This window comes from Notamacropus eugenii, chromosome 1 (assembly GCF_028372415.1).
Source record: "Notamacropus eugenii isolate mMacEug1 chromosome 1, mMacEug1.pri_v2, whole genome shotgun sequence".
Classification (NCBI taxonomy): domain Eukaryota; kingdom Metazoa; phylum Chordata; class Mammalia; order Diprotodontia; family Macropodidae; genus Notamacropus; species Notamacropus eugenii.
The window spans coordinates 194,453,932-194,477,463 of NC_092872.1; the positions used below are offsets into that span (position 1 = coordinate 194,453,932).

General features: G+C 34.7%; 1 protein-coding gene across 5 annotated transcripts in view; it reads left to right on the top strand.

The window, feature by feature from the left end:
• Nucleotides 1-23,532, top strand: part of ATRNL1 (attractin like 1) — a 1,361,117-nt gene that overhangs the window by 650,040 nt on the left and 687,545 nt on the right. For all 5 annotated transcript variants that reach the window (XM_072623397.1, XM_072623377.1, XM_072623406.1 and 2 more), the window contains one exon: nt 16,991-17,052. In XM_072623397.1, coding sequence (XP_072479498.1) covers nt 16,991-17,052 — 62 coding nt within the window. The remainder of the gene's footprint in view (nt 1-16,990; nt 17,053-23,532) is intronic.

Sequence of the window (23,532 nt, forward strand, 5' to 3'; positions counted from 1 at the left end):
AAGGGAAATTTAATTATGGACAATTTCTATATACATTACCTGCTGTGAACCAAGCATTGTTCTAAATGCTCTGCAAAATTAATCTTATTTGATCCTCATGAGAACTTTGGGAGGCAGATGCTATTATTATATCTTCTTACAATTAAGGAAGGTCAGGTAAAAAGAGTTCAGGTGATTTGCCCAGGGTCTCACAGCTAGTAAGTGTCCAAGAGTGGATTTGAACTTAGGTCTTCAGGACTCCAGATCCAGCACTCTATCCATTGTGCCACCTCACTGCATAACTGAAAGGTAGTCTTGTTAATAGAAAAGTACATTGATGATTAATTTCATGTACATAAGAGCAAGTCACAGATGATCTTGATATCTTAAATTTTGTCTTGTAAAAAACCCCAAAGTTTTTTTAATATGCAGTCTTTCTTTTATGGAACAAATTTGTTAAGTCAGTTCCCTAACCTTATGGAAATATCTGTTTGGAGAAGAGCTGCTTTTAACTATAACTGCAAATAGATTATAATTTTTAGCCACCTATTTTCTAAATGAAAAGACTTATTTTGTGTATATATACATCATTAATGTGTTTTGATTTGGCTGAATAATATGTCCATAAAAATGTCTTGTTAGTAATAGTGAAAATAAATTGTTTCTTAAGTAGACATATTTCTAAGGCATTTCTGACTATGAGTAATAAAAGTGCATGTTTGATTAAATGTAAATGCAGTCAGTTGACCCTTGCCATCACTAACAAGGATGATTTTTATCCTAGGAATTTGAGGAAACTGTTACTGCTTCTCTAGAAAAAGATGAGGGCCCAAAGTAGTTCTGCCTTCTATGAGTTATATTCCATTCAGTTCAATAAACATTAATTACCTATTCTGTGCAGAGTTCTGTGTTAGTTTCTCAAGGAGCTATAAAAATAAATAAAACATCTCTTACCCTCATGGAATTTATTGTCTATCAGAATGGTATAGTGATTATATTAAAGGACTTATAGGATGTAGATATACAAACCGCAATCTGAAGTATTATATAATAAGAATGTGCAAGACATACAAAGCACTATGCCTGATCTTCTGAAAAAGGAAGGATAATTTATGGTTGGGGGCACTGCAGGTGATGGGTGCTATTACTAATGGTCCCTACACATACAATATTAAGCTGGTACTTTCCTTATTCTGGTGTTTCACTGGTTTATGCTAGCTTATGAAATGCATATTCCATCACCACTGTATCTGTTAAAAATGTTCTCCTCCTCATTATAAATACTTGTAGATAATATCCTTAAAAGCTTATAACTATCTAAAATTTATTCAACAGATATAAATGAAGGCTTATGTAATATGCAGTAGGAAAAGAAGAATTAAAGTACTGACCTTTGGTGGAAATATTTGATGTAGAAGTTATCGTATATTTCCACCATTTATAATCAGAAGAACTGTAGTTATTGATTGCCATGCTTTTCCTTGACAATAATTGTTTCTGAAGCAAGGGACATTTGTGACACTTTAAGTGAAAATAATTGCAGGAATGTAAAATGTAAAACCTTCCCTGACAAATAGCTTTTTAATGGTGTCACTTAGGAAATCTATTGAAAATTGCTTGTGTTTTGTCTCTGTATACTGGTATGTCTCTTGAAATATTATATTCTGACAAATGTTCTAGAAAGGGAAATAGCAATTTTAAACATTAAATACATTTTAAGAAGGTTTTTTTTATCAATATAAAAGTTTTGTGGGGTTAATGCTTTTGTTTCTTCTTCACCTGCTAATAAGATTCTGGAAAATATTTATTTTCCAGGACATAGAACTTGAAGATTTATTTAACATCTTCTAGATAAGCAAATATATTTTCTTCAAAGTGGAACTTAAAATTATTATGGATTTGGAACCTGAGCATAAAGTGTGTATTTTTTAGTGCCAAATTAGGGATGTTTACTCAAGAAAGAATGTTATTAGGTACCTATTCTGTCGAGCCATACATTTTTTCTGTGTGAGATATACCAAATAGACAAAGATACATTTAAAATATTTTTATCTTCTGATCCTGTCGTTATATTCAAAGGAACTTAAGGCATTAAGTTCTAAGAAGTTTAAGGTATTACTTATACATATCTGAGTGTCTGTGTATCATAGAATTCTTGATTTAAAGCTGGGAAGGTGCTAGACGACACCAGGTTCAATCCCTTCATTTTACACATGAGGATTCTGAGTCTCAGAGAGCTGATGTGACCTCCGTAAGGTCAGTCAGATTTGACCCCAGGACCTCTTCCTACAAGTCTGTGATCCTTTCCAGTCTAGCATGTTTCATTATGCTTTATAATGGATTATCAATTTAGGGAATGATTGCTTAGTTAGTTAGTTGTTGTGCTTCATTCTCGAAGAGGACCAACATGACATTACTATGCTAGTGTCAAGTTTCATTGTGTCTTACTGTGGCTGATCAGACTGATATTAGACTGATATTCTCTTGAAATACTCCGCCACAGGTTGGGCACAGATAGTCCATGTGAATACTGGGGTAGATACTCTAAATTTGTGCATCTTGTGTTTCCTTTGAATGGTCTCAATTCTGCTTTGCTCATAGGGCACAGCACCTTTTCTGATGTGAGCACACCATGCTGAGTGGTCCAGTGCCAGTGTCTTCCATGTCACACAATCAATCCCAAAATTCTTAAGAGAGACCTTGACAGTCTCCCTATATTGCTTCTTCTGACCACCATGTGAACACTTGCCCTGTGTGAGTTCTTTGTAAAATAGTCTTTTTTAGATTAAAAAGACCAAAGTGGAGGGAGTGTTGGTCCATGATTTTCTGTTTGCAGATGATTGTTCACTCAATGCAGCCTCTGAAGCTGAGATGTGACAAAGTATAGATCAATGCTCTGTTGCCTGTGCTAATTTTGGCCTAACAATTAACACCAAGAAAACACAGGTGCTCCATCAGCCACCACCACACCATCCATACACGAAACCATCAGTTACAGCAAATTGAGAAGTTTTGAATGCTGTGGATAAGTTCACTTACCTTGGTAGTGTACTTTTCAGGGATATATACATTGACAATGAGGTTGATACATGCCATTTCCAGAACTATCTGACTGTTTGGGAGACTCCACAGAAAAGAATAGCAGAGAACAGATATTAGACTGACTACTAAACTGAAGGTCTACAGAGTCATTATGCTGACCTCATTTTTGTGTGCCTGTGAAACCTAGACAGTATACCAGTGTCATTATAGTATACCAGTGCTGTGCCAGGAAACTGAATTGCTTCAATTTGAATTGTCTTAGGAAGATTCTGAAGATCACCTGGCAGGATAAGGTACCAGATACTGAGCGCCTTACTTGAATTAAACTACCAAGCATTCAAACTCTATTTCAGAGAGTGCAGTTTCAATGGGCTGGCCATGCTGTTCAAATGCAAAATGTACACTTGCCAAAAAGAGGGCTTGATAATGTTATTTTAGAGACGTGAAAGAAAAAATCATGGAAAGGTTAAGTGTCCATCATATTGCAATACTGCAACAAAACCTTACTTGCTGTACTCTGAATTCTGGCCTTTATTCACATGGTGGCAATAGCTTATATAATATATGGCATCAATACTTTTTAATATTTACAAAGGTTGTTGAAAGGGATTCTAGGTATCCACCAGCTGCCCCAAGTATCCAATAAAATAATCCAAGGAGCATATGTGATTTTTAAGGAGAATTTTACTATTACACAGATATGACGTGTTTGAATGCATCATTGATCTGTAACCACATCAGTGAGGATTCCTCTTCCTGCAGTGAATATCCCAACCTATTCATTCTCTCTCCTTATAGTTGGACTCTTGTCTGTGATCCCCCCTTTATTCTTGATAGGGCAGTCAGTCAATGTCCTGTCAGTTTTCCTTTGATTCTACACCTACTAATTGAATGTTTTCCCAGTGAAGAATACAGATTATCCCTTGCATTCACTACACTGAGATTGCAATTTTTCTGGTCATGCATCTCTCTGAAGATATTCCTTCCACTACTTCTGTAATGTAATTCTTTTGTAGTAAAATTTTGAAGGCTCATCTTTTTGGATAGCCATTGACCTTATTTTGGGGGGGACTGTGGTATGCCTTGACTTATAACTATATAATCAATAAATAAATATTTATTAAGCGTCTTCTGTGTGCCAAACACTATGATAAACTCAGAAGATGCAAAAAAAGGCAAAAAATGGTTCCTGCCCTCAAGGAGATAACTATCTAATGGGGCAAGCAACAAATAAACAAATATAAATAAGACAAATGTAGGAAAATTGGAGTGAATTGAGAGAAAGCACTAGAATTGAGAATTTAGGAAAGGCTTCATATAGAAGATGGATTTGTTTTTGTTGGGACTTAAAGGAAGCCAAGGAAACCAATGTGTGGAGGTGAGGAGTGAGAGTAATCCAGGCATAGGGGACAATCAGAAAAAATTGCCAAGTGCTTGTTTATATAATAACAAGGAAAAGTATGTCACTGAATTGAACAGCATCTCTGGGGACTAAAGTTTATGAAGACTGAAAAGGTTGGGCATGGGACTAGGTTATGAAGGATTTTTAATGCCACACAGATCATTTTTTTATATGATGCTGCAGACAATAGATAGTCACTAGACTTTATTGAGAAGGAAATTGACATAGTTTTACCTGTGCTTTCAGAAAATCACCTTAGTAGCTGAATGGAGGATGGATTAGAATGGGAAGAGTGTTGAGATATGCATACCCACCAGCAGGATATTATAGAAGTCCAGGTTTGAGATCATGGAAGTCTGCACCATATTAATAGCCATGTTACAGGAGAAAAGGGGGTATATATTTGACAGATGTTGCAAAGGTAACATCAACAACCCTGGAAACAAATTAGATATGATAGGTTGAGAGATAGTAAGGAGTCTAGACTGACACTTAGGTTTTGAGTGTAACAGACTGGAAAGATGGTGTTGTTCTTATCAATAAAATGGAAATTAGCAGATGGGGAAGGAGAAAAGATAATAAGTTTCATTTTAGACATATTGTTTTTAAAAGGACTAAAACCTGTCCAGTTTGAGATATCTGAAAGGCAGCTGGAGAGGACAGATTGGAAGTCATTAGAGTGCTTGTGGCTGGATAGGTATGATTGAGAATAATCAGCATGGAGATGGTAATTGTTATTATTCATTTTTAATGTTTATTTATTTAATTTTAGTTTTCAGCATTCATTTCCGCAAAATTTTGAGTTCAAATTTTCTCCCCATCTCTCCTCCCACCCCAAAATGCCATGCATTCTGATTACCCCTTCCCTCAATCTGATGTCCCTTTTATCACACCCCTCCCTTCCCTTATCCCAATCTTCTCTCTCTTCTTGTAGGGCAAGATAGATTTCTATACATCATTACCTGTATTTCTTATTTCCCAGTTGTATGCAAAAGCAATTCTCAACATTTGATCCTAAAATTTTGAGTTTCAACTTCTCTCCCTTCCTCCCTTCCCACCCATCCCCACTGAGAAGACAGGCAATTTGATATAGGCTATATATGTGTAGTGCTGCAAAAGACTTCCATAATAGTCATGTTGTGTGAGACTAGCTATATTTCCCTCCATCATTTCCTGCCCCCTATTTATTCTATTCTCTCTTTAGACCTTGTCCTTTCCCTAAAGTGTTTAATTCTAATTACTCCTTCTTCCCATTTGCCCTCCTTTCTATCATCCCCCCACCCCACTTATCCCCTTCTCCCCTACTTTCCTATGGTGTAAGATAGATTTTCATACCAAATTGAGTGAGCATGTTATTCCCTCCTAAAACCAAATGTGGTGAGAGTTAAGTTTCACTTTTTCCCTCTAATCTCCCTCCTTTTCTCCTCCACTGAAAAAGTTTTTTCTTTCCTCTTTTATGATAGACAATTTGCCCCATTCAATTTCTCCCTTTCTCCTCCCAATATACTCCTCTCTCATACTTTAATTTTGTTTTTAGATATCATCCCTTCTTATTCAACTCACCCTGTGCTGTGTGTGTGTGTGTGTGTGTGTGTGTGTGTGTGTGTGTGTAATCCCTCCAAACACCCAAATACTGAGAAAAGTTTCAAGAGTCACAAATATTATCTTTCCATGTAGGAATGTAAACAGTTCAACTTTAATAAATCCCTTATGATTTCTCTTACCTTTTCATGCTTCCCTTGATTCTTGTGTTTGAAAGTCAGATTTTTTTATTCAGCTCTGGTCTTTTCATCAAGAATGCTTGAAAGTCCTCTATTTCACTGAATGACCATTTTTCCCCTGAAGTATTATATTCAGTTTTGCCAGGTAGGTGATTTTTGGTTTTAATTCTAGTTCCTTTGATTTCTGGAATATCATATCCCAAGTCCTTCCATCCCTTAATGTAGAAGCTGCAGATCCTGTGTTATCCTGATTTTATTTCCATAGTACTCAAATTGCTTCCTGCTAGCTGCTTGCAATATTTTTTCCTTGACCTAGGAACTTTGGAATTTGGCTACAATATTCCTAGGGGGTTTCTCTTTTTAGATCTCTTTCAGGAAGTGATTGGTGGATTCTTTCAGTATTTGTTTTGCCCTCTGGTTCTAGGATATCAGGGCAGTTTTCCTTGATAATTTCATGAAAGTTGATGTCTAGGCTATTTTTTTAACATGGCTTTCAGGTAGTCCCATAATTTTTAAATTGTCTCTTCTGGATCTCTTTTCCAGAAGGTCTGTTGTTTTTCCAATGAGATATTTCACATTATCTTCTATTTTTTTATTCTTTTGGTTTTGTTTTGTGATTTCTTGGTTTCTCATAAAGTCATTAGCCTCCATCTGTTCCATTCTAATTTTTCAAGAACTATTTTCTTCAGTGAGCTTTTGAACCTCCTTCTCCATTCAGTCAGTTCTACTTTTTAAAGCATTCTTCTCCTCATTGGCTTTTTGTACCTCTTTTGCCAATTGAGTGAGCCTATTTTTAAAGGTGCTATTTTCTTCAGCATTTCTTTGTGTCTCCTTTAGCAAGCTGTTAACTTGCTTTTCATTATTTTCTTGCATGGCTCTCATTTCTCTTCCCAATTTTTCTTCCACCTCTTGATTTTCAAAATCCTTTTTGAGCTCTTCCATGGCCTGAGACCATTGCATATTTATTTTAAGGGTTTTGCGTGCAGAAGCCTTGACTTTGTTGTCTTCCTCTGATGGTATGCATTGTTTTTCCTCATCCAGGAGGATGGAAGAAAATATCTGTTCAAAAATGTAGCCTTCTATAGTCTTATTTTCCCCCTTTTGAGCTTTTTTCTCAGCCAGTTACTTGACTTTTGAGTCCTTTGTCAAGAGGAGGGTATACTATGGGGACCTGTAAGTTCTCAGTTGCTCCAAGGTGGTAAAAATCGAAGGAGAAGAGTTTACTCCTCTCCTGGCCTGCGCTCTGATCTGGGAGCAACCATAAGCACTCTGTTCTGCTCAGGATCTGCCAGCAGGGTTCCCTCTCCAGAGCCATCCCCAGCTCCACTGCCATCACTATTCTGCAGCCCAGGCAAGCCACAGGGCTGAGATCCAGATCAGCTGCTCAATTCCCTCAGGGTCTTTAAGCAGAGAGCTCCAAAAATGGACACTGCTGCTGCATTGGCTGCTGTTGGTGGGTCCAGACCACATTCCCTTCTCACTCCGGTGAAAGAGCTTTTTCACTGACCTTTGAAGCTGTCTTTATGGTTGAGTAATCTCAGATCTGCTGCTGCTGGTGGCACCCTGAAGCCTGTTCCAGTCCTTTCCCTGACATGCCTTGTGGCGCACCACTGGGCTGCTGTCTGCTCTGCACCTGGTGCAATAGACCTTTCCTCTCAGCCTTTCAGATTGTCTTGGGATGGAAATCTCTTTTACTTGTTGTTTTGTGACATCTACTGCTCTAGAATTTGTTTAGAGTCATTTCCACCATCTTGGCTCTGCCCTTCAAGATGGTAACTAAATACTTGGGATCTGATGAGGATCAAACAAAGTGGTATAGAGGGAGAAGAGAAGATGACTTTATGGAACATACACATTTAGAGGGTGTAAGCTAGAGGCTGAAGATTCATCAAAGGAGGCTGAGGAGTATTAAGATAGGTGAGAAGAAAACCTCAAGAAGGTAGAGTCTTGAAAACCGAGAGAGGGCAGTATTGAGGAGAGTGTGATAAGTAGTGCTAAAGACTGCACAGAATTATAAGCCAAATAGGATTGAAAAAAGGACATTAGATTTTGCAATTGAAAGATCATTGGTAACTGGAGAGAGCAGTTTTGGTGAAATAATAATGTTAGAAGCTGGATTATAAGGGGGTAAGAGGAGGAAAATGGAGGCAGTTATTATAGATCGCTTTTTCAAGGAGTTCAGCCATAAAGACAGAAGAGGTAATAGGATACTAATTAGTGAGGATCAGAAGAAGAGTTGAGGATTGTTTTGGGTTTTGGTTTTTTTTTTTAGGATAGGAGAGACATGAACATACTTGTGGGCTGTAAATAATGAGCCAGTAGAATGTAAGAGACTGAAAAAAATGACAGAGGTAAGCATAATAGAATAGGGAATTCATTGAAGGAAATGAGAAGGAATGAGACTGGTTGAACAGGTAGATAGGTTAGATTTGGTAAGAAGTAAGGTCACCTCATACTATGAGTGACAGTGAAGGAGGAGATACTGGCAGACAGCATATGAGTAACATGAGATGAGGAAAACATGACAAGAGGGGACTCCTGTGGTTGGTCTTAATTTTTTCTGTAAAATGGGTCAAAGTCATTATCCAAGAGTGTGTGGAAGAGAGGAGGCATGGAAAATTTGAGGAGGGACAAAAATGATTTGAAAGAGTCCTTTGGAGAATAGGATGGTGAATTGATAAGGAAGATATAGAATTGCCCCATATCTATGAGGGTCCAGGTGAAGTTGTGTTAACATAAATTTTTAGTGAACCTAATCAAAATAATCGCATTACTTTCTGTGCCTTCATTCATTAGCACATATGTAGGACCAAAGGTAATCATAGATGATAGTAGTGATCCAAAATTGATGCTTAGAAGGGTTATTTTGGCAAAATAATAAAGGGGAATAGGAATGCACAAGAGGAAGTTAATATAGAGTTGATTCATCAAGAGATCAAGGTGAGGAAATGAGGAGACAGTGGCTAGTTCAGGGAAAATGGCATGGGAAAAATTGAGGAGTCAGGAGATTGGAGGTCGTAGTGAAGTCAAAGAATCCAGTTTTGTATGGGAATACAGAGGGAGAGGTAAAAATCCAATAGTTTATGTTCAAATAAAAGAGGTTTTAAAGTCGAGTATGGAAGTGATTCATTTTGAGTCAAGGGCATGACCATCTTTTGAGTATGGTTTAGGTGGGGTGAAGGAATAGTTCATGGGAAATGAGTAGGTTAAGGAAATGGTGGTTTGAGTTTTTGTGGGAGACCTAATATATGTGTTGAAATCACCTAGTGTGAAGACAGGTGTTAAAGAGGAGAGAAAAATTATGTCATGTACTTAATTCACTGAGGAAGGAAGGAGAGTGATTTGAAAATCTGTGAAAAACAGTTATCAGGACTTTGAGAAGAAGATATGAATAGCATGAACTTCAAGGTAGAAGAGGTTGCTGAGTGATATAGGTAGGGGGAGAAACTTAAAGTGTCAGCAGGGAGCGAGGAGAATCCCAATTTCCTTATCTTGAGCAATGAGCTAAGGGGAATGAATGAGGGGATAGTCAGTAATGGAAAAGGTGGCCAGAGTGGCTTTATCCTCAGTGGGAGCCATGTTTCAGTAATAGCCATGTATAACATCACTGGAAATCTTTATTTTTAACCATGTTAAAAAGTAGAATGTTTGATTCACAGAGAAGCTGGGGTCCTGTAAAAGTACTCCGCCACTTCCCAAAGGCAGTCTAGCCTATGGTTCAATACTGTGCTTCAGTTCTGGGTTCAGCTCATTATATATGAATAGTATCTATTTCAAATGTAAATATTGCTGGCTCAATTCCATGGGTGGTCCATCTAATTCTGTATCATAGTTTTCTTCCCTTATTCTTGTTCTTTTTCCCTCCCTTCTTTTCTCTTGTCTTTCCCCTTTAACTCATCATCTTCTGTAAATTCAGTTACTGTTTCTCTGACAGACTTGAAATTTAAATTTCATCAGCATTTATGAGACATGTATATAGAAAAATAGATACCAAAAATCAAACAGCAGTACTCGACACTGAAGGAATCAGGATATTTGTATTTAACAAAGCAAGAATGCGTGTGTATATGTTGATGAAGTACAGGAAGTTTGGATAAGATCATGGAAAATCTGTTATCTTTCTGTTTGAATGCAATTTCCTTTCGTCTTCAGGTTTCATTTATATTGCTGTTGTCAAGATTGACACGATTTCTTTGTCTAGTAGTATTTCTACTTGCTGGACAGAGATCTCACATTTAGAGTACCTAGAACTAAATTAATCTGTGGTCTGTTCCTTTTCTACCACACTGCTGCCGTCACTGACAAAAGGAGGATACGTTTTCTTTTCTTTTTTTTTCATAATTTATCATGCTGAAATAATTCATCAGCAAACACAGAATCTATTGAAAATTTTCTCAATTATTCTTACCTAGACTAACGCTTAGAAAGCAAATATAGCTATTTTTAACCTCCACCCCCACTGGAATATACTCAAAACATTTCTACTATGGCAGAACTCACCTGTGATCCACTGGCATAATCTAAGACCTGGGTTCACCTCTATGCTATAATGAGGCATCAGCATATTAATGTGTGTAGTTACTCAGATATGATTTCTCTCCTCTCTTTCCTCTCTCTCCTCTCTGTTCTCCCTCCCTTTCCTTCTCCCTCCCTCCTTCCTTTCATATCTCTCTTTGTGTCTCTCTCTTTCTCTCTCTCTTACCTTCTCTCTCTTCCTCTTCCCCTCCCTCCCTCTGTACTTTACTCTATCCATCTATATGTAGAGTAGAATAACCCTACATCCTTATGTAACCTTTCACCTCTAAGCATACTTAAAGAAGCTGCATTAAAAATTAATTTGTAAGTATGTATTAAATATCTACAATAGCTTAAGCATTGCTGTATGGTTACCAGGTCAAAATGTAAAGGTTTTAATTTTAATTTATTTTTGGTAATATGAATCAACATTCATACCTACCAGATAAAAATGACAGAAGTATTATTATGATTCTGAGAGATGGCTCATAGTAAAAGGGTAGGCGTTTAAAGTTTGACTTGCATAGATGATTAAATTTTATGTTCTTTATTCTTGGCAAACAAATCAAGAATAATGAAAATTACATGATAAAATTATTAAAACAAATAATTTCTTCAGTGTTAAATTGTGTAGTCCAGTGGAAAAATAGAGCTTAGCATATTGAAGGGTTTTATGTAGAAGCCAAAATTGATTTTAGCACATTTGGCATCAATATCATTGAAGCTGAACGTGGCTTTTTGTTTTCTCTTCTACCTGTAGTTGTCATCTGTTAGCTTCTGAATGTTGAATATGGGTGTTTATAGGAGATGACAATTCACTTTGACTGTTATCTGATGACCCTTGTAAACAGTCTACACCTTAGCTACTTTAACAGAAACCTAAATAAAAGAATAAAATATTTGTCTTTTGACTATTTACTCTTTCACAAAGAGAGACAGTGTGTAGTGCAGTACAGAGAGTTTTTTGTAACATCTAGGTATTTTAGAATTATATAAGTGCTTCCAAAAGCTCAGCATTTATTCTCATTCACCCATATAAAAGGTATGACCATTTGAAATCTTTCATCAGGTCTTATTTCAATTAGTCTTTCAGAGGCACTGTGGAACCATAGTAGATAGAGTGTTAACCTGGAGTTTAAAATGTTGTTGCTGAGTTCAGTCATGTCTAGCTATTTGTGACCCCATTTTAGGGTTTTCTGGGCAAAGACACTGGAGTTGTTTGCCATTTCCTTCTCTAGCTCATTGTACAGATGACAAATCTGAGGCAAACAGAGGTGAAGTGACTTGATCAATGTCACACAGCAAGTAAGTATCTGAGGCCACATTTCAACTAAGGAATTCCTGACCCAGACCCAGTACTGAATCCACTTAGCCACCTAGCTGCCTCTTAGGAGTTAGGAATATCTGAATTCAAATACAGCCTTAGACACTTAATGCCTGTGTGTCCCTCACGTATCATTTAACCTTTGTCTTAGTTTTCTCAACTGTAGCTACATCTCCCAAGGTTGCTATGAGTATCACATGAAATAATATTTGTAATAGACACTATATAAATGCTTATTCCCTTTCCATCCTGCCAATATTTTAAATGGTGGACCCAAGCAACTGTTTTAAAAATGTGCATATTATATCTGAAAAATGTCCTCATATCTTTTTCGTACTTTGTCCATTTCTACCAAAATAGGTCAATTCCTTCTAAAATCATCTAAAACAAACTGAAAATATAAATGCCAAACATTGAGTTGAAACAGAGAGCTTGCTCCTTTCCTTTGGTAATATATACCTCTAAGGTGTTTGGGGCTTTTACTTCTGAAAAAGGCACAAGATGGAAATCGAATTCATCCACATGTAAAAGGATTAAGTGATGAACAGCATAATATCATGAATAAGGTGAAGAAAATGAAGTGATTTTTATGGAATTTATTTCTAAATAACCTATTTGGATATTGGTACATTGGAAAGAGTTCCAAATTATGAGAACTTAGTTCTGGTCCTTTTTCCAACTGACTTTTGTGGCCTTTGATCAGTCGTTTAAGGTGTCAGGCCTTATTTTCTTCATCTGTAATATTAGGATAAAATCAGCTAACTCTTGGATTTGATATGTGGATCAAACTTGATCATATGAATTGTGGGTGGAGTTTATGGGTGTTTTTTTCTGTATCCCCTCCAACATTTCTTATTTTTCTGTCATGTTTTAATGAGCTCATATTCTAATAAGGGAGAAAACATTCACATACACATACACACACACACACACACACACACACACACATATATATATATATATATATATATATATATATATATATATATATATATACATACATATATATTTATATAATTAGGTGTATGGTGGTATCTCTGAGTTTTAATTTGTATTTCTTTAATCAGTAGTGATGTAGAGCATTTTTATTTGCCTACTGATAGCTTTGATTTCTTCAGAAATTGCCTGTTTGTATCATATCAATTAGGGAATGACTTGTATTCTTATCATTTTGGTCATTCCCTAGATATGTGAGAAATGAGGCCTTTATCAGAGACAATCGGTATAAAAAAATTTTCCCAGCTTTCTACTTTCCTTCTAATAGTGACTGCATTGGTTGCATTTATACAAAACCTTTTTTGATTGAATATAATCAAAGATACCTATCTGATATCTCATAAGATTCTCTGTTTCTTATGTGGTCACAAATCCCTCCCTTATCTGTAGATCTGACAGGAAAATTATTCAAACACTAGATTACTGGGGTCATTTGCTATAATATATTGTGTATCAAATCTATTCCACTGGTCCACCACTCTGTTTGTTAGCCAGTAACTGATTGTTTTGATCATTACCACTTTGTAATACAGTTTCAGATCTAGTATAGCTAGGATACCTTCCTTCACATTTTTTTAAATTTCTCTTTATATTGATGATCTTTTGATCTTCCATATGAATTTTATTATTGTCCTTTTCTTGAGTCTTGTATTTGAAAATCAAAAATTCTTTTCAGCTCTTGTCTTTTCATCTGGAATGCCTGAACGTGCTCTATTTCATTGAATGTCCTTTCTCCCCCACCCCTTCCTGAAAAATTATACTCTTTCATTGGCTAGGTGATTCTTGATTGCATTTCTAGCTCCTTTGCCTTCCAAAATATCAGATCCCAAGTTCTCTGAGCTTTAATATAGAAGCTTCTAAGTCTTATGTGATCCCGACTGTGACTCTGTGATTTTTGAATTATTTTTTTCTGACTGCTTTAAGTGTTTTCTTTTTTTGCCTGGGAGCTCTAGAATTTGGCTAGACTGTACCTGAGTGTTTTCCTCTTTTAGGAGGTATGAATTCTTTCCATTTCTGTTTTGCCCTTTCATTTTAGGATGTTAGGGCAATTTTTCTGGATAATTACTTGAAAGATGATGGGTACACTCTTTTGGCTTTTGTCTAGTTGGGTAATTCTTAAATTATCTCTCCCTGATCTATTTTCTAGGTAATTTGTTTTTCCAGTCAGATATTTCACATTTTCCTCTATTTTTGCATTCTTTTTTATTTTATTTATTTCTTGATGTCTCAGAGTCATTAGCTTCTACTTGCCCAAGTTTGATTTTTAAGGAATTATTTTCTTCAGAGAGTTTTTGTATCTCCTTTTCAATTTGGCCAATTCTATTTTTTTAAAGAGTTGATTTCTTTAGTGATTTTTTTAACGCATCTTTTCCCATTGTGTGTGTGTGTGTGTGTGTGTGTTTGTCCTTCGTTATCCATGCCATCAGAGAAATGATGACATGACTTGCACTTGACCTTGTTTTGAGTGAGGGAGGGCTGTGCAGGTCACTAGCCTCACTTCTCCTCCAGAGCCATCTGAATCCAGTGACCAGATATTCATCAGGATGACTCGAGATGACCCAGAATGAGGCAATTGGGGTTAAGTAACTTGCCCAACATCACACAGCTAGTGAGTATCAAGTGTCTGAGGTGAAATTTGAACTCATGTCCTCCTGACTCCTGCACTGGTGCTCTATCCATTGTACCACCTAGCTGCCCATCCCATTTTGTACTCTTTCATCCAAGCTGTTGTCTCTTTTTTTCATGATTCTTTTGCATCATTCCCTTTTCTCAACTTTTCTTCTGTCTCTTATTTCATGATTGTTTTTTTCTTAATCAGGAGTTCCTTTTGGACTTGACAACAATTTTCATTTTTCTTTGAGGCTTACTATGTAGCTGTTTTGACATTGTTGTCCTCTTCTGAGTTTGTATTTTAATCTTCCCTGTCACCATAGTAACTTTCCATGGTCAGATTTTTTTTTGTTTTTACTCTTTTTTTTCCCAGTCGGTTTGACTTTTAATTTCATGCTAACATTGATCTCTGCTCCTGGGGTGGAGAGGGCACTGTCCCAAGCTTCAAGTGTTTCATCCTGTTGTTTTCTGTGCTAAATCTCTTCCATTCTTCCAAGGTGATAGAATATAAATGGAGGTGTCTTCACTGCTTTCTTGGCCCATGCTCTGATCTGTGAGTGACCACATGTACTCTTTTCTGTCCTGGACCTGTGTCCAGGATACCTATTCCCCTGTGACTACACAGAGCCCTCATCCTGGGACTATAAACCTAGTCTGCAACCCAGATCCTTGTTTCATCAATGCAACAGAAACTTTGCCCCAGGATGTCTGCAAAATGTCCCCTGTAATCTCTTTAGAACCAGTTTTCTGCCCCCATTTACCATCTGTGGCTGAGAGATCTGGATGTTGCTGGTGATGATTGAGTTGTCCCTTAGGCCTGCACTGGTTCTCTGGGACAGGACTTGCTGCTGGCTGCCCAGATGCTTGTGCTGGACTGTGCTCCAGTCTCATATCAGTGAGACAGACCTTTCCTCTTGATATTCTAAGCTATCTTGGGCTGGAAAGTTATTTCGCCTTGTCCTTTTGTTGATTCTGCCACTCAAAAATTCCCTTTGAGGCATTATTATAAAGCTGTTTGAAAGGGAAGGTAGGAAAGCTTAGGCACATTCCTGCCTTATTCCAGCATCTTGACTCTCTTGTCTATTTATAGTCCTTTAAGTTTTGCAGAATACTTTAAAAATATATTCCATTTTATCCTCACAATAACTCTAGGAGGTAGGTACTTTTGTTATGCCTATTTTATGGATGAAAAAACTGAGGCAGAGAAGTTAAATGACTTAGCCATGGAAATATAGGTAGTAAATGAAGTTTAATTTGAACTCCAATTTTCTTCAATCCAAATCAAGTCCTATTATGAACTTTCCAACTAGCTCTGGAAAGGCAACCTATTTTGCTGTTTTAATAACATTAATGGTTGGGAATTGTTTTATTTATCTAAAGCCTACACTTACCTCTCAGGGGTCTTAAAAGTTTGAAACATTTTTAATAGATGGAGATAAATCAGAAAGACATTTAATCTATAGGGAACAGCTTAAGCAAGAACACAAAACCAGAAGATTAAAGAACTTATTCATGGAAAAGAAAACAGACTTGGGGAATAGGTTTGTGAAAGGGGGGAAAAGCATATGATAAAGTTAGACCTTCTAATAACCAACATTCTGAGTGGCAACCCTTAGATCAAGAAAGGATGCTCTGTGCAAGAATCTAGGTGTGTAATTGTTGTATTAGGATTGCAGGCAAAATGTATTTTTTCAAGTTTGACTCTTAAAAAGGATTGATAAGTTATTTGTAATAAAATCATTTGGAGAGATGAGACATTACCTACTATTAGCTATCATACTGAAGAAACAAAGAGTGAGTCTTAAATACTTGCCTTTTTCTCTTACCTTAACTTTTTGGATCATTTGAGCATCTTAAGTTATACAATATTTTGCTCTTTAGAATGTTATATTATGTATAATGTGTACATTTCTTCTTTATGTAAGAATGAACAGAGACAATACTTGTTGCCCTTAACGTATCTTTGTTAGTTGAAAATTATTCCTATGCTTCTAAATGGGATTTTTTGATCTATGTCTGAAAATGTCCTGAGACGTTAGAAGGAGAAAATAATTCTATCAGCCTTTTACAGGATGTATTTCAACCATTATAAGTTTTGAATGAAACTCTTATTCATTTGTTTTTGTTCATGTAAAGAAAATTTCATTAATTTCCTAATGTTTGATGGTAAAGGATATACAATGAGTACAGACTATGTAACCATTTGCAAATGTTTTATGAAGATTCACATGGGGTTAGTGATATGCAAATTAATACCCTAATGACACGATATAAATGAACTTCCTATTGTAAAACGAGATGTTTTAAAAATAGTGCCAATTTTAGAGTATCTTAGAAACCAAAAGGGAAAGAACAGATTTACTAAATTTTGTATTTACTTGCTTTTCTTTTGATTTACAGATTGCATTTTCACAGCACAATACTATCATGGATCTGGTGCAATTCTTTGTCACCTTCTTCAGGTAAATTGCTTTTGCTGACTTTTGACTTGCTAAGCCTGCATTGTGATTTATGTACTGTCAATATTTTATGTCATTTAGAAATTCTTTAACCTTAAAATATCATACTTCCTACTTTGAAAAAATTTATTCACTTAAGTACACACCTCATCAAGCAGAGGAAATCAAACTGTAACTTGCCTTGTCTTAGAGAAGATCTTACTGCTCTATAATATAATGAGAAATAACTTTTTATGGAAAAGAGTTCACAGAAATGTGGGTCTCTAGCTTAGGTAATTTGTTAGTTAATTAAATAATATGCACAAACTACATATATTTCAAGGACTATTAGTAGACACAAGTTGATTCAAGTTAATTTATTTCAAGTTTTGATAGAATTATCAAATTATGCTAGACCCTGTTAAAAACAGAAAAGAAATTATTTCATATAATCTCTACCTTCAAGAAGTTTGTAATGTAGACTTACTAAATGTGTTGTTACATAAGAAAATCACAGAATTTTAGAGCTGAAAAGAACCTAAGGGTTATTTAGTCCAAATAGTGTGGGAAATGTATCACACAACTTAGAAGTGGTTTTCCAGATTTTGAGTGAAGACTTCCAGCAAGGATGACCAACCACTTCCACAGGCTGCCTGTTCTGTATTTGGAACCAGAGAATTGTAAATTTTTCCCTTCCTCTCAGTAGTTTCCACTCATTGCTCCTAGTTTTTCTCTCTGAGGCCAAACAGAAAAAAATCAAGTGATTCTTAGAGGTAGGTGACAGCACTTCTACTTAAAGACAAGTCTCATGTTGACCCTAACTCTCAGTCTTCTTTCATCATCACAAATTTTTCTTAAAATGGGAGATTTGATTAGTAGATGACAAGACTATATAGACTTATTCATTCTTTCATTCATTCAGCAACACAACCAAAATACATTAAACATTTCCTTGGTACATAGATGATGTATGTGGATGGAGAGAGGAAGACTTGTGTTAACATTTTTCTTTTGATACATACTAGCTCGGTGGACCTGGACAAGTCTCTCAATTTCCCAGGCAACTTTCTAAGACTATAAATTAGATTAAAGGCATTGGTTTGAATTAGTAGAGGAAGTTCTTCACTGGATGCTCCCTATGCCAATGAATTCAATGGCTTTTTTATTTATGCATATATATGTATATGTGTGTGTCTCTGGTTCTGTGTCTGTGCATATATGTGTATGTATTGTATATATATGTATGTAATCATGGGGTCATAGGATTTAGTCCTGGAAAATAATCTAAAGACTTATCAAGTCCATCTCAATTTTATAGATGAAGAAATGGAGACAAATAAAAGTTAAGTTACTTGCTGAGAATCACACAGCTAGTAAATATCTGAGACAATAACTTAACTCAGGTCCCTCTCACTTCAAGTCCAACAGTATACCAGATAAATATCCATTCCCTATCTTTAGAAACTTAAAATCTAGTGAAGGGAAGTGAAGCATAAACACAGGTAGTTACAATACAAAATAATAATAATGCATTTACATGGAACTTTACAGCTTTCAAAAAGTTTTTCTTATAACAACCCTACTAGGTGTTGCTGCAAGTATTTTATCCCTATATTCTAGATTAGCAAGCAGGTACATTTTACCTGAAGTTCACGGTGACAGTTAATATAAAGTCTGCATTTGAAGTGAGGGTTTCTTATCCATTGTCATTCATTACTGCTGCATGGGAATCATATATAAGCATTTTATTCATGCTGTCTCCATTGTATTCTTTTTCCATGGCAAACTTTCAAGGAAAACAATGTGTAAGAGAACAAAATAGCATTCCATTAAAATGGTGCATAGTTTCAATTATATTTTAAATTTTTCTTCTAAAAGGATTCAGTTGTAAAAATGATCCAAAACATATTGGACATATTGTGCCTTTGTAATTCTGGATAGAAATGAACCTTTTAAAGCTATTAGCTGGGTTACGATATATTTGTGGATACTAATAGAAATTACAATTGAATGAATATTCTTCATGTATAAAAATAAAACTATTCTTTGATGCAGAATAATGGTGGATTGAATAATTATGAAAAGTTCTGATATCTTATAAAATTCACAAAGCTGAATGTATATGCAAATTGCATAAATATGTTTAGGCTTCCCACTTTGAGTTTAAAAATTGTGAGCTTCTTTAAATTCAATAGCTATTTTATTAAGTAAAAGAAATTTGGTGTTAATGTGCACCTTGTCTTAGAGATGATTCTGTTTGTTTAGGCTGCCATTAGACATGGAGTGAAGCAAAATATTCTAATTGTTGTGCAGGACAAAATAGGTTTGATAGGTTTTTTGTCATTTAAATTTCTTCAAGCAATGAAATGTAAATTGTTTTAAGATTGTTTTATTGTTGAGCAATAAAATGCCCAGAATATTTTGAAGTTGATTTTCTATGTAACATCACTAAGTTAGAAAGTTTTTAAAGTACAAAATTATTCTGAAATTTAAAGTTAAATTAGCAATGAATTTTTATATCCCCAAATTGATTTGAATAATGTTTACTCATATATTTCAATGATAATTACTAATATGAAGATACTTAGTAAGAGTGAAACATTAGGCAGTACACTCACCTTTTAGTTTCTAGGCATCAAGATATACACTGATAGTCATTCTTTCAGGTCAATAATATATGCTATCACCATTGCTACTACTGTTACAGACTTTATAGTTATGAGGAGTAGAGCTAAGTATGGAAGCTTTCTAGCAAGCCATGGTTTCAAGGTGATCAGTCACAGAGCAGGGTAATTTCCCTGGCAAAATTGCCCTACATCATGGGTGTTCATAGCAATTAACTTGTTGAGACCAATCTTTGTTTGAAGAACATATGCAAACACTCTTACAAAAGTTTACACTCAACTCTGACCTAAACTAGCTATATGGCTTCTCATAAAGCACTTTTCCTAAGTATATGGCCTAGTGTATAAATTGATGGGACTGAAATAATCTCTCTGATCCTGTACAAGTCTAAAAATTCTATAATTATATATTATAGAAGAGTAGAACATGAACAAATAATATAATAAAACCTCACAGATTTGAATCCAAAGAGTAGGACAATCTGAATTATCAAGAAGTCTGAATTTTTAAAGTATTTTTTATTTTTTTAATTTTATTTTTCATTTAAGCAATAAAATAAGCATTTCTAAAATATAGTACAATAAAAAAGATGATTGTACATGAAACTGCAAATATGCAACGTACAACTTGCTATTCTTTTCAAATATACAACCAATTATTATGTAAATTTATTTTTTTCTTTTTTTCCCTCCCCCCCACACTAGAGATGGCTACCATTAATCACTAATATATATCTATATATCTATCTACATATATATGTGTATGTGTGTCTGTAAAATTATTCTATACATGCTTCTATTTATCAGTTCTTTCTATGGATGCAAACATCATCTTTCATCATGTCTTTTATAGTTAATTTGGGTATTTATAATAAACAATATAACTTATTCAAAGTCATTCTTAAAACAGTATTGCTGTTATGTATACAGTGTTCTCATGGTTCTACTCATTTTGCTCTTCATTATTTCACGCAAATCTTTCCATGTTTCTAAAATCATTGAACTCATTATTTCATGTAGCAAAGTAGTATTCCATATACCACAGTCATACTACAATTTGTTGACCATTCCTTAACTGATGGGTGTCCCTGAAATTTCCAGTTCTTTGCCACCACAAAGAGAGCTGCTATAAACATTTTAAAACATATAAGTTCTTTTTCTTTTCCCCTAATCATCTTTGGAAATAGATAAAGCAATAGTATTAATGAATGAAAAGGCATAAGCAGTTTAAACTCTTTGGGCACAATTTCACATTGCTCTCCAAAATGGTTGGATCATTTTACAATTTCACCAACACTGAATTAGTGTCCCAGTTTTTCCACATCCTTTCCAACATCTGTCACTTGCTCCTTCTAACATTGCATCTAGTCTGCTGGGTATAAAATAATATCTCAAGATTGTTTTAAATTTGCATTTCTCTAATCAGTAATAATTTAGTGCATTTTTATGTGACTAAAAGATTTCTTCATTGGAAAAGATTTCTTCATACCCTTTGACCATTTATCCATTGGGAATGACTCATATTAGAGATTTGACAGAGTTCTTGATATATTTTAGATATGAGATCTTTGATAATCTCTCTGTAAATTTTTCCCCAATTTTCTGCTTTCCTTCTAATCTTGATGGTTTATATTTGTACAGAACATTTTTAGTTTAAATCTAATCAGAGTTGTCCATTTTACACCTAACTTTGCTCTCTGTCTCTTGTTTAATCGTAAATTGTTTACCTATCCATAAGACTGATAAGTAATATATTCCATGTCTTCTGATTTTCCTGTAAAAATCTCTGTGTCATATATCTATTTTGGCCTGATCTTGGTAAATGGTTTGAGAAATAGGTCCACGACCCATTTCTGCCATATTGCTTTCCAGTTTTCACAGTATTTTTACCAAGAAACAAATTCTTATCCCCAAATCTTAAGTGCTTATATTTATCAAATACAGGGTTATTGATTTTATTTGTTCCTGTTAATTATATGTTTACTCTATTCCATTGATCTTTCTTTCTATTTCTTAGCCAGTACCTGATAGTTTTGATAATTATTGCCTTATAATACAATTTATGATCTGGTACTGCTAAACCTCCTTCCTTTATAATTTTTTTCATTATTTCCTTTTTCTTGACTTTTCTGTTTTTCCAAATGAATTTTATTTATGAAATTTATTATTTTTTTCTAATTCAATAAAATAATTTTTGGTAAATTAATTTGGAAAGCATTGAATATATAAATTAGTTCAGATAAACTGACGTTTTTATTACATTGGCCCTACCTACCCAAGAACAATTATGATCTCTCCAATTATTTAAATATGATTTTATTTGTATAAAAATTTTTTTTTCATAGTTTTGTTTATATAGTTCCTGGGTTTGTTTTGGCAGGTATACTCTCAGGTATTTTATATGGCCTAGAGGTATTTTAAATGGAGTGTTTTTTTTTACTATCTCTTCTTGCAGAGTTTTGTTTGTGATATATAGAAATACTGATGATTTATGTTGATTCATATCCTGCTACTTTTCTAAGATTATTAATTATTTCAACTAGCTTTTTAGTTGTCTTTCAGATTTTTCAAGAATATCATATTATTTGCAAAAAGAAATAGTTTATTACCTCAATTTTTGAGTTTCTTTTGAAATTAAATGCTCCTTTATTATTTTCAAATACAGACTGTAACTCTAATTAGGGTAACAATGCTTAGGTCATCTGCTTTGATATATAATTTCCTCAGAAAATATATGTTACTGGGTATTACTAAGATACTTGATACTTGAAAACTTTTCCCACTTATTCATTTGAAGTATGTTTCACTTTACTCCTCAATCTTACTTTCATTAATATTTTTCACTATCTATGAAGTCTCCTCCTGAATTGTTAACTTTAGTGCAGTTTCTATTTCATCATTAATAGAATTAAATTATTGAATTAATTTAATAATTCAATAACAAATAATTATATTCAACTTATTGAATTACTAGGATTTTAGTTTAGTACTTTTTTCTATTACCATAAGTTCTTGACTATAAGGTCATTTAGCCTATGTCTCGGTGAAAAAAATTTTAATCATTTTCATAAAACTGACATTACACTCTAATTACTTGGATTCCACTGTGTTCACTGTCTAAACTAGTCAGTGAATCTAACTGAGATCAACCTGGATATATGTAGTTAAATTCCCTCTTTTTTGGGAGGAGGGGAAATAAGGAAATGAAATTTCAAAGACTTGAAATGACTTAGTAAAATGACATAGTTAGCAAGTAATATTCAAAAATATGTTCAGATCTAAAATTTTGTTATATCCCAATCCTTCCTTCCATGAGCTTGAGAAATATAAATCAAAACAGTAATTACATGAAAAGGTAAAATATTTTCCTGATGTGTCAAAAAGGGGAAAATAGAAAGGATCATACTTTGGAGTAAGAGAAGATAAAAGGATAACCAAGAGAATAAAGGTAATCAAAAGGTTACAAGAATTAGGGATGAAAAAAGTTGAATCTCTATATGAAAATGTCTGCTGACTTGTTTGGGATTAAAATCTAGAAAACTCTCAGTCATAAAAGTGTTATCTTTTTTTTTTTTTTTTTTTTGCAAGGCAATTGTGGTTAAGTGACTTGCGCAGTATCACACAGCTAGTAAGTGCCTAATGTCTGAGGTTGGATTTGAACTGAGGTCCTCCTGACTCCAGGGCCAGTGCTCTATCCACTGTGCTACCTAGCTGTCTCTAAAAAAATGTTTAATCTTAAAGGCACACAAAGTAAGTTGAATATGATTGAAATTCTTCATCTTTGACACACAATACTCCAGGGGATTTGAACAGTATTAAAATGCATATATTAACTATTCTAGATGAGGAGTGTTGAAGACCTAGAAACTGTCTTTCACAT